This window comes from Sceloporus occidentalis, unplaced genomic scaffold (genome assembly GCF_023333645.1).
Source record: "Sceloporus occidentalis isolate IW3139 unplaced genomic scaffold, rSceOcc1.0.p SCAF_236, whole genome shotgun sequence".
Lineage (NCBI taxonomy): Eukaryota > Metazoa > Chordata > Lepidosauria > Squamata > Phrynosomatidae > Sceloporus > Sceloporus occidentalis.
The window spans coordinates 687379-700501 of record NW_028317216.1 but is presented as its reverse complement, the minus strand read 5'-3'; the positions used below and the strand labels follow the sequence as shown (position 1 = coordinate 700501).

The 13123-nt window shown below is 37.7% G+C and overlaps 1 protein-coding gene across 1 annotated transcript in view; it reads left to right on the top strand.

The window, feature by feature from the left end:
* Positions 1–311: 311 nt before the first annotated feature.
* The window catches only part of LOC149276500 (receptor-type tyrosine-protein phosphatase N2-like), a 259787-nt gene continuing 246975 nt past the window's right edge, over positions 312–13123 (top strand). Inside the window, exons 1-3 of the mRNA XM_089503564.1 lie at positions 312–317; positions 808–1196; positions 11175–11261. Coding sequence (XP_089359690.1) covers positions 312–317; positions 808–1196; positions 11175–11261 — 482 coding nt within the window. The remainder of the gene's footprint in view (positions 318–807; positions 1197–11174; positions 11262–13123) is intronic.

Here is a 13123-nt window from a genome sequence, read left to right as displayed (position 1 = left end):
GGCGTGAACTAATTCTATTTCTACGTTTCCAGTTTTGCATTTTAAATACCAATACAAATCGTTTGTTCATTGCCCTAAATCCCCACAGCTTGTACCTCTTCAATACGCCTGCTGTAACATTTACGGAACAGAAAAATGTTCTCATGCGTAGACTTTAAGGTATAGATTTTTACTCTTTGCCTTATGTGCTCCACTAGAGCAGGTTAAAGATAGGGTCAAAACGAAATAAAACTTATCTTAAAGGGGAAATCACATGGAAGAAACTGTTTTATTTTATCTTCCCTGAGCATTAAACACAGTTGTATACAGTAATGCCGGTTGGCATTGACAAAAAACTGGTTTTATTTCATTTTGTTCCTTCCTTTATCTGCAGACCTGGAGGCCGCCATTGTTGTCAGTCATGTGATATTTTGGGTGACTTTCCCTCCTCAATCACCACACTGAGCTGATACTTTATGGTTATGCTAATGAAGTTTGTTCCCTCATGGAATTTAGTTAGGCTGTCCATCTCGGTGATTAAGACTGAGCCATTCTATTGCTTACCACAGGCAGTCAAAAGGAATCTGGGTGCATAGTAGATTTAAAGTTTCATATAAATAGAGGCACATAAAAAAAACCCATCAAAGATTAACGAGAATTCTGCATTATGCAGGGTCAGTTATCCAAGGTCGACTCTTCATAAAGTGTGGTTAAATCGGCGAGATAAAATGTTTCATCTTCACCTGGAAGTTTTTATGTTCAATGAATTTCACAAAGTGAGAAAAAATATCTCTGCTATTTTAACCTAAAATATATATTTTTTAATAGGATAAAGGAACCAGTTCAAGCAAAGAGGATTTTTCCGATTTTACCATAAATCCAGTACCCAAAGAATTTAAGCCTGAAGAACTGTTTAATCCAGAGCTCCAAAAATATGGAGATTTCCATTACATTTCGGATGATGATGGAGAGGAGAAGGTCGGAATAGAAAATGTAAAAAGTGAGGCATATACTAGAGAACTGACAGCTCAGAAGAAAGCCGTCGAGGATGCCGATTCCACAGAATTAATTGAGCTTCAGCACTGGATAAAGGAGAGTCTTGCGCAGGATGGAAGAACGTATGAGGAGGAACCAAATGAAAAAGTGGTAGACGACTTAAAGCTACAAGTCAAGTCCTCTACCGGTGACCAGTATGGTTATATCGAGACGCAGAAAACGTAAGTCCTGTCTCTTTATAGTTGGAACAACTGCTGATACAATGTATGGTGTTTTAGCAATAAATGTACTTAGTATCAATGAACACAGGAGCTGCCCTTACCTTACAGATTTAGCTTTATGTTATGAAATTCCAGCTCTTTCTGGAGGCTCATGACAGATTTGGCCTTTTTTTATGGACATACCTGGGAACTTCCCAGGGTAGGCTTCCAGAGCTCTCCCTCTTCTGGGGTGAGCAGATTTGTGAATGGGTGGGCGGGGCTATCTCCAGATGTCCTTTTGTGGGTGGGGAGTGTGAGGGGAGTAGGTGGACTGTGGGTGGGGAGTAGGTGTGGCCAAATATTGCTTGTGGAAGGAGGATACAATCTCCTATGTATCTGCATTTACTGGAATGTCCTGGCCTTAATCTTCACAGTTTGCATGGTGAGTTAGGGAAAAAAAGTTATTATTCCCCCTTTTCAAGATATTGTCTATTTTCTGTAATCTAGACACAGACGCACAAACCCACAAAGATTGGTTCAATTTTTTTGCCAGTCCTGCACAATTGGGTGGTTTCCTTAAAATATCCAAGACCTTCTCCTGAACATCCATTGTAATGAGATCACCACACCTGGGAACTCTCCGGGTTTGCCCAGAGATTGCCGGGTGAAACACCGGTTTTCCGGATCAAGACCCAAATCCTCCGGGTCTAGATACTCTATATGTGCTGCTTGTGTTGAGACCTTAATTTTGATGGCAGTGGGAACTCAACTGCAAAAAAAACAAAAAAGTTTTTTCTCACGGTAGTTGTCCAGCCACAGAAACTACTACTTTGTGCAAATTTTCCTCCACCTATATACAATTTTCTACCGCCACATCCCAATAGCCAGGGCATATAAGTCACAGATGTGGCTGTTTTATTTCTTCTATCGGTCATGGGAAGAGGGCACGAGAGAAGGGCAGGGGATATTAGTTTCTTATATTTTAACTCCCCAAAGTCCCTTCGTGGGGAATGAGTCCAGGGAACCTGCTTCTGTCACGGATATAAATGTGAAATTTGTGAGCTAGAGCTAGAAGTTCCAACTTGCACTGCTCGCTTACAACCAACTAGTGGACCAATACTTTGTTTCCTTATTTCCACTCAAAACTCATCAACTTTCCTGCAGTGTTCATTAATTGAATTGCAATCCACGTTGGCAATAGTGAATCATCTCACAGAATCTCTGCCAAATCACATGCAAACGCTGTTTAACTTGGTCCTGTGTAATGCTTAGTAACGATCAGGCAGGAAAGGAACCGAGATGCAGAGACTGAACAACAGTGAAGATGATCGAGAAGAGTCAGTATGGACTGGAAGATAGATCAACTGATTCAGCGGCAAGATCGACAGGAGAGCACCAAACAAAATCAGCAGGCAAGTCAGACATCAAAATCGGTCTCAAAGCACTCTCAGAATCAAAACACCAGGATACACCAACAAAAGACGATGAGAAAATGACCAGTTACTCCTAAAATAGTGAAGTCCAGCGGAAATGGGTTCAACTTGAGGTCAGGGGATCCCTTTAAGATGCAGGGACTTCTGTGCTTGCGCCAAGTAGATAGTGTGAACATGTGTGTTACACAGTCACACAACTACACTATGTGAGGAAGGTCTGGAACCGGGCCTATGCGTGATGCGGGAGTGGAAGAAGAGGAGACAGTGGAGGAAGGCTGACAGTGAAAATGGTAAAACTTGTCATATCACCACAACCCACTATTAAGTGAATAAACCCCCAGCTGTTACATACTTCATATTTAATTTAAGACAAAAAGATCCCTTATTAGCTTCAGTGGTACTGAAAAGTCTGGTTACATGTGCCAGGAATCTGTTAAATAAAATGAACCACTTTTCCCTTCAATCGCCAGCCAGAATTTTTGTCAAGGAACCACATAAAGCTGTAAATTGAGTTCACACCGCAGGGAAGACAGACTGCAGTCCCTCAATCCATGAATCATGGCTTTTCTGAAATGGCACTTCTACTCCATCTTAAACATGTTAAAATAATCTTATATTTACTGAAGTGAATCTCTATTATATGTTTTTCTGGATCCTTGAAAAAGATGTCTGTAGATTTCACAATTAGAAGAATCAAAGTGATTTTCTTACAATGTTGGAATGTTTAGGGTCTCACGCTCTGCATCCGTATCATGTTTAGCTCGCAAATTTTCAAGTGACCACGGAGGGAGTCGGAGCTAGGGTACAAGTTTTTTGTTTTTGTGAACTATTGACAGCTAGAAAGAAGAATTATGTATTTTATTTACACAATTACACAACTTTTGTTCTGTTTCCATACACATTATAAGTTTTTGGGCTGTAGAACCCTGTGATACTCTCATACCCAACAAACATTCTGAGCTTTTAGACAAGAGAAGTAGAGAGAAGTAGAGTAGAGGGAACACTTATGAGGTATGAATCATTCACTATTTGAAATAAAGATGGATGTCTAGAAACGTATTTCTCTGATACATTATTGCTTATTGCAACTATGGTCGATTATACGGCATGGTAGAGCCAACTCAACCCTTCTTGCCGGAGAGTCAGATGAACGATTCCAAATGCAACTGCTCTTTAGGAAGTTAACTCTTGAGTTTTCCCAAAAGTTGTCTACTCGGTCAATATGTGGCAATATTGCAGATACTAAATCTTGTGGTCGGAAGTGACGTTTAAGATGGACACAAGGTTACTTCAGTTGTAGCCACCATACGCCATACCCAAAGCTAGTTGTGTCATGATGCTCAAACCATATAAATGTCGGAAAACATTTAAGTGCTGGATTAGAAAACATAAATGAATGCGTATGCAGGAATTGAAATATGAATTAGATCTGGAGTTAATGTAATATACTTTTCTTATACCTCACTTATTAAAAATGTAATGCTGTTCCTGGGCTCCAAATAATGCAATTCCGCTCCAATTAGATACATTCCGCATACCTTATTCCAAGGATTAAATAGATGCATTTTTTGGTACTTGATATAAATAAGCTCATCATGTTCAAATGGTACTTGGGTTTACGTGAACTCTTACTGGATAACAGACTAATATTATTCCTGGAAGAGATCTTTTCTTCCTGGTAGCTTGAGATACATTTAGTGTGCAATGTATTCACTTGGCAAGATGCTGGTGCCATGACCTTCGAGGATGTTGGAGGTAATGGCAGACTAAGAAACAAACAGATTTTTATACAAAAGAATAATTTTCCTTATATTAATACTTTATCTGGTGACTTGTATTTTGTTGGGCAAGGGGACAAAATACTTCCTTCGAAACCATGTTAGGATTTTTCCAGTCCATGTTACAATGTTTTTTTTTTTTGTCTATCTCTACCCCACAGTCCCGTTCTGGTTGATATTGTTTATTAGTGTGGCATGTGGTTGATGTAGCCTGTAAGCTTAGCGGGAAGACTCAGAAACTTAGTTTTAAGAGTTTCCATGTGTTGATCAATGCATGTGCTTCCATTTACTTTTATGGAAGGGTCTATAGAGGTACGCAAGAGGTCTACAAGATAAACCCATCTCTCTTCCCCTGTCTACAGGAAGCGCCCAATTGACATAGATGCTCAGTGTGCCCAGTTATGATATCATACCATAGCTCTGAATGCGAATGGGGTGGTCAGGGAGACGAATTTGCACTTCCAGGCAACTACCACGCATGATACATGATAACCATTGGCTATTTAGAAATCGTCCGTTAATATTGACTGCAGGCTGTTGATTCTGCATGCTTTATAGCTTTGTAATAAATAATAATACTGACCTGTATTGTTCTCTGAAGACCAGAGGGTTTTTTTATGTGATATTATACATTATGTATTCATTGCGGTTGTAACATGTTCCCGACACCAGCACTTACTCTGATTAATTAATCAGAGAAGATTAATTAACTAGTTAGTGCTTCTATACTCCATCACTTGTGTGGTCCTGATGGTATATTTTCTTTTATCAGTGACATTAATGGGAATTTATCATGTTTTATTATGTTGAATGATTACGCTCATGATTAAAAGTTATAAATGTTTTAACCTGATTGATTGGTTTGTGTTACTACTGCGCTCGTAGAAAATTCTCAAATTGATGGAAAACCTCATAACAACTATATACGAAATAAAGGAAAATAAATTGTATACCAATTAAAAAGTACTAGCACTTGCATTTTTTTGTTTTATATGTCTTCTTATCAGGCTTATTGGCTGTAGGTAGCCAAGCAGTCCTCTTTAACAAAAAGAGCGTTCTTTAATGTTCCTTTAAGCTAGACTTTAAAGGAAAACTGGTACCATTAGAGATTTTAGCTGAAAGGGATGATCTACAGTCCCGGATAAAAGCAGGGAAATAATTTAACGGGGAGGAATGATACAAACCAAAATTCCCTGAAAACAGGAACTGAAGACGACTCCTCCAGTGGTATAGAAATAACAGTTTTTATGTTTCTTCGGTGTTATGGTTTTCATGTACCAATCGCTTTCTGCTGTATGAGCTGGGAGAAGGGAAAGGAATAATCAATGATAACAGAAGTACCGAATTCTCAACAAAGATGAGCTTCCAGCAGTACAGGCTTCAAAACGTCCTTAAGCAGATAGAGTGCTGACTTCTAAGAGGCTTAAATAACCTTGGTTGGACTGTCAGGAAGACCGAGGCAGAGATAGACTGTCCTGGCTAAAAAGGTGACTAAAGTAGAGATAGAAATATAAAGCTACAGAATCTGCAGGCACCCTATAAACAAAATGTGATTCTATCTATCTATCTATCTGTCTATCTGTGTGTGACAAATATAGCCGAGGGCCATACATGTCACCTTTAGAGACCTTAAGCACAGTCTAGGGCAATAATGCTCAGGAACTCCGTTTTCCAACAAGATGTGCTTTTTTTTTTTTTTTATATAGAACTTAACAAATCAAACACACTTTGCTGGCCAGTGGCCTATAAATGATGATAATTTCTATGTGTAACTCCCTTCGGCTTATGGGAAGCATAACTTTCTGTAAAAGTATGGAGAAGCGTACGTCTTTTGTACATTCAGACTAGTTTTTATGGTCCAGAAGCCAACTAGCTTGCTGCCTTCACAAGCCCCCTTGTTAAGAAGCCTCAGTGTTTCACTTTATCTCTTTGTTTAATTATTCCTATTGTTTGAGTTTAAATGGCACCACGACTTGCTCAGACAGATTGGTTTGTATATGTAAATTAGCCCTTTTGAGTATAGAAGTAATATTTTATCATTCAGTCATTTATCATTTATCATGCCTGCCTCTGTACTCGCTTCAGACAGCGCGGCAGACTTTGGGAATTAGTTTGATTTCAGGTGTCTTTATATATATTATCAAACGTATAAAGTTGTTGCATATCAGTAAATTTTAACCCCTTAAAGACAAATGACATAATATTACGTCCCCGTAAAACTGAAATCAGGACAAATACCTAAATATATAAATATCTATCTATCTATCTATCTATCTATCTATCTATATATATATATATATATATATATATATATATATCTTCTGCACTGGCTATGTATAGTTTTTTTTTTCTAAACTGTTTTAATTTTTTTTTATGTTTTTTTCATACTAAATGATGGTTTATCTATATACATATGGGTTCTAAAAAAAAAAAGCCCTAATTGTCCTGTAACTCAGTAGAGAATTTGTGTGGTTCAACTAAATGAGAAGGGGGTAATGTTGCTTGAAAGTGCTAAAAAGTCCTTAAGTGTTAAAAATATCCTTAGTTCAGTCTTTAGGGGTTACAGAGATTTTAAGTCTTATTTATATTGGGGGGAGGATGTCGGAGGGTCAGAGGCTTAGATGTAATGCAAGGGAGTATTTCATCACTGAGAGGGTGGTGAGTCAGTGGAATAGGCTTCCAGGAGAGGTGGTAGAGGTAAATACATTGAGGAAATAGCACGTACAGGATAGCTATAAGGCTTTTCTGAACATAAGCAGATAAAATGAACAGGCTGGATGGGTCAAATGGTTCTTATTTTCAATTAATTATTATCTTATTAGTCGTAAAAGGGGAAATGGAAAGACGAAACTGGCACTTACTGGTTTATACAATAATATAAGCTTACTAGGCTTGAGTAATCCTCTCGTTCTTACACAAGTTCCACAATACAGACGGAGGAAGAAAAGGTGTAGGTTTTGAAGTGGCGTCTACATGACTTGGCGGGCGCGAAAGAGTTAATTCCCATTCTTCCCCATTTCTCTCTGATACCTTCTTAAGTTATAGTAATCTTCTGTGACCTTCATAGGCTAAGCACTGGAATTGATTTGTCGGAGTGTCACTTGTGCTATAAATTGATCTGGAATGGCATTTCTCTGTTAAAACCATTTAAATATCATGCCACTTGAAATAAAATTCACGGAATTGGGATTTTAGGTTCGGTTACCTAGCACCTGAGGTTAAGTAGAAGCTACATACTCTACTTATCATCTCTTCCTGCCATTTAAATGGTTACTTTGTTAATTACGAATAAGCACATAATTATTCATGTTGTGGTCCCTTTGGTCTGCCATATTTGTACAGGCCATAGGAAGACCAGAAAAAAATATACACAAAGGGGAGCACAAAAGGCATACACATTCAGATTCCTGGGTGAGGCACATTATATAGCTTGCTTATCCCACCACTACGCCAAGGTGCCCCAAGTTTGGCGAGTCCTATATAATATTTCATTAATGGTGGGTATACGCTCATTTCTTGCTCTGTTATGTGTATTTATCGGTCATCATTATTATTTTAGCAGCAACCCAGGAATCTGAATATGTATGTCTTTTATGCTCTAGGATGCGCTCCCCTTTTTGTATATTGTTTTTTTTTGTGTGTATATTTGCAGTCCCATTGGTTCAGCTCCTTGGTAAGCAATATACCCATTTAAAATTTGACCAAAAATGTAGTGGTTTTACGTAGCGGCGGGCAAAGCGATATACAGCCGTAAAGTGCCATGGAATCCCATAAACATTTATGCCTTAGATAGGTTTTTTATATTTAGTATTCGCTGGGTACGACTGAACCAGTGCTGGAGCTGACTGGCAGTAAGTATATCATGTTTCGGCCAATCACATCTCCTGCATGAAAAATAGGCGAGGAGCAGGGAAGGGGTAAATGGATATGGGGGGATTCTACATAATCATGGGGGGACACCACGTAAATTTAAAGGGTCTATCGTATGAATTAAGACTTTAAGTGTTCCTGGCTTAAAGTCAATCATTCCCTTTGGAGTAAACGGCCCCCCCTGGACACACAGGAGATGTGTTTCAGCCAAACACATGAACTGAAAGCCAGGGAAAGGGGCAAAGAGGTTTGGGGGATTCTGGAGAATTACTCCATGGATTTCCAAAGGGGGGGGGCATAAAAACATTTAACGGGACCTCTCAGCTACCATATGCATTAAAGCGCATATAATGGTCGGCGTGTCCCTTTATATTTCTCATACATACCTTTTATTTACGCTCACATCTGATGTCATACATGTTATTTTTTTTTAATGTAGCATAACCATAGAGGTCGAAGAGGTTGAACGGTCTTCCAAGTTCAAAGGAGCTCTTCCCACGTTGGGTTTTAAGCTCCGCTTTGCAATCTCCGTTTCTATTTTCTATCCGGGATAGGCATGCGGGTGAAAGCGTGATACATCTTCATCCCTTCAATTATGTTTCTCGTGCAGCTTAGTCACGGCACAAAATGGTGTCTCAAATAGCGCGATAGACAAAGGAAGAAAGTGGCTGAAAATTACATAATTTCTTTCCTATAAATTGCCTGTTAGGTCTGTGCCTTTCAATTTAAAAATAATATTTAGTTTGACAATGGATATAGGCAGCGCCAGGATCTAATGCAATGGCGGCGAGGCATTTTGTTCTCACGGTGAAGCGGTTGTTTACACAGTAATTACCCGCGGGCAGATACTTACGGAGCATTCATCACAAAAGATCACGTGGTAGGTCACCGGAGTCAGTGTTTCTATATATAAGGTTGTCTTGGCTGTGGGTGTCTTGAGCATATACATTGTAACCATTTCAATGCTTGTATCGCATGCCTTTTTGTCGCTGCAAACTCGTGATGTCAAACCAAAAGCTATAATCATTTTTAAAGAGAAACTCCAGCCATCGTGGACTTTTATTTATTTTGATGAAGCACGAGGGGCTCATGTATCTAAAATCGTCCTGTTGAAAACAGGGAATGGTGATCTAAAGTGGTAAGGTCACAGTGGATCTTCCTCTTCTGGGGCGACAATCCCCATGGGGGGGTATATACCAGTCGCCTCTTTTCCTGAAGGCTAAGTAGTGCCAGATCTCCTACGCTCCCCGCATTAGGAAAGACCCAATAAAGTCTTCAAAGAGTAATGGCGGCCAAAAGGCACAGGTCACCTCCTCCACCCATGAGACGAGTCTTTGGGGAACCGGCTCCACTGTGACGTTTTCAGTGAAACCAGGTGAATTCAAAAATCAAAAATAACTAAAAAAATAATGTATACATTACCCCTCCACCACCAGCCGTAGGTCAGGGCAATTTAAGTGAGAGATAGAACAGCGTCATGATCTAATAGATCTAGCCCCATATTTATTTATTTATTTATTTATTTATTTATTTGCACAGTTTATGTTAAGGCTGATTTAGTCTGGAAAACCCAGTTGAAATCCGCAGGAAATAAAATGTTTGGATTATGACAGCGTTATTGAAAGTTTTATGGCTCCGTCCTTATGTTAGTGTCGGGGAGGCATGCACAGAAGTCCTCTAAAGGAGGCAAAAGGGTGAATTACTTTTATTTGATTGTATCTGCAAAATAAATGCCAGAATAATTACAATGCAGTAGGGGAATCATTCTACGGCTCTGGTTTTATGTGCGCCAATATGCATTTAATTCAAACAAATCTTTTTATGCGAGTTGTACGAGCATCTTATTTCAACATTCTGTTTGTAATAATAGCTGTAAACTTAATTTCCATACTACAAGGAAGCCTGGGAATCTATTTATAAAAGAATATTGTGATTTTCTCGGAAACGTCTTACTTGATTGCCTATAAAGAAAGAAAAGGCAGCAGGTTCTTGAAAGTTTGGATCTTGTGTGTGCTTGATTGATTTGGGGTCCTAGAATAGGTGATTTACAAAAAAAACAACAAAAAAAACACATAAAATTGCTGTGGACTTAAAGTGAGCTGAGGTTTCCACACTTTATAAATATTAAAAGAGTAAATAAATATCACTAATAAATAATGTAGTAAAGGCATTGCATTTATTAATTTTTCCTGATACCGAGGTTTTCTTAGTCCACTCTTCCGAGGATTTTAATGCCGATATTATTATTATTATTATCTTTTATTTATATAGCGCCAGCAATTTACACAGCGCTTAATACAATACATATATTCAAGGGGTCTGACAAGACCATAAACAAAGAAGTGCTAAAATGAGCAAATTGGCGCTGATCTGAGTTATTATAGAACAGTGGGGGAAATTAAAAAAAAATTAAAAATTCTAAATTTCAATTATAATTTTTTGTTCCTTAAAAAAATACTATAGATATTATATATATATATATATATATATATATATATATATATATATATAAAGAATAATCTAACAGAAATGGATATTCTCATGCATGTTGTCGATTTCCCTTGAATATGCCTCCCCTCCCTTCCCAGTCTCCTGATATTTGTATGTTGAAGACTGAAATGGATCGTCTCGACTTTTGGGGCCCATTACCGTTCCTAAGAATTCCATTTACACCTTATTGTTTGTCTTATTGCTGGAAAATTCAGGTGATTCATCATGCCCGAGGAAGCACCTGATCCCAATTCTCTTGATATCACACTCTCTATGTGACAAGAATAAAGCTAGCTATAGCTTTCATATCCTGACAGGCCAAGGTGAAAACACTTTGGGGATTTAAGCTTTGCGTTTATTGATGAATACCAATTGTATATATATATATATTTTTTGGTTAATGTTTGTGTTCTGCTTCCTCCTAACAGCCATCTGTCTGCTGAAAAGGGTGTGGAATTACTGAAAGAAGTAGTCATGCTTCTAAAACAGCAAATGAACACATTCAGTGATATCAGGTAGGCACCATTATCTTCCTTTTTTTGATGACAAATATAGATACATTTGTTAAGGTTGAAATTGTATCGGTGAAAAGAAGTTACAGCGGCTAACTCATCAGACAGGAGAGCTGGCCAAGTAGCTTGTCCTTTGACGGGTCTCTTCGTGGTAATGTCTCAAAAATTGAGTTCCCTCTCGCTATAAGTTAGTATATCACGCTATCCCATCCCGCAGAGATTGAGTGGCATCTGATATGGTGATCAGCACATTTTTTTCTAAAATTATAATTCTATAATTTTCTAAAATTTGAGACTTTCCCAATAGGTGCTCAAGCAATGTATCAATAGGTCAAGTTTTTACGTTGACCAATGAGACAATGGAAATACAATTGAATTCACAAAATGTATCTGAAATTGAAGAATACTTTATTTTTGCACAGTATAGTAAACTTTTTGTGTATTAGGGTAATTTGGTAAATTTAGTTAATTTGTTAATATTTTTTTTTTAAAATATATTATATATTAACAGGTATATTCAGCATTTTGGGTAAAAAAGGTGGTTTTGTATATGAATTTTTTTTTATCTATATGACAGCATTTATTTATTGGCTAAAACTATTCATTAATTTTTACCATTACAACAATATTTTTGTTTAATCTTAAAGCTAGGAAGGTTTATATTATTTATCGTAAAATAAATATATTCATCTACCAATGTTAATGGTATTTATGGAATGGAATAAAACGGTAAGTAGGATGCCACGTTGCCTATTCGGTGGCATTAGTAGCCTTAGAGGTACTGTCATTCTGCTCAGACTTTAGACGTAGTGTATTGATCACTCATCACATACTCATGATTCAGATATTATGGACAGAGTCCAGAGAAGGTTTTGATAAAATGTTACATAGGTAGAAGAGAAGGCTGGAGCTGAGCAAAAGCTTGAGCCGTACGGACACTCACGGGACCAAAATACTTCATGAGAGATGGATTTCTCCACTTTGATAAACTAGGTTGACTCAAGGCAATAATGGCTTCCTCGGCTATAATGCTGAATGATAATATTATATAATATAATAAAAATTATAAAGAAAAACCTTAGAGGAAAGAAAAGAGAGGGGGATATGGAAGCAATACTTAAATACAGTTTATAGGGTAATTAACTCTAGTGTCTATTAAGTGTATATCATCTACATATTTCATAATGTAAGTGTATCCATTTATTTCCCTTTTCTATCATGCTTATGGTCCAGAATTACTACAGTCTGTGACTTGTGTCAGCATTTTACATAAAGTCTAACAACTGTGAGATTATATAGATTCATGGCAAACTCATTTTCTTTGCCTTTGCATGATAAATGATATTAAATACAATAATCTTGTTCAGAGCACCAGCGATGTCCTCGAAGAAGTGGCTAATATGCCTTTGCCTGTGGCTTGGAAAGGAATAGCGCAGAAACCATATTGCTCTAATCAGACTGTGTTTGAACGCAGCCCGGGGATATGGGAGATAAAATAAATGATGCAATATTTGGAGCAAAAAGAGAGAGAGAGAGAATCATAGTGAATGGAGGAAAAATGTGCTAGTCCAACAGGCAACAATAATGCTCTTTAAGTAAATTACAGAGCTAAGTGTATATTATCGATATTAATCATGCGCTTATAGGTCGATTAAATAATATGATTGCACTATATGCTGCCACGGTCATAACACCAACATTTTAACAGGGCTATAGATGCCATTCTTTTAAGGGTACGTTCTAATCCACCCATACATTAAGCATGTGTATGTAAAGGACCGTATTTATAAAAGCCCACAATAATCATTGATAAATCTGATGCGATAGCAGTAGTGATTTCCATGGCGATTTTCCAATATTTAGAA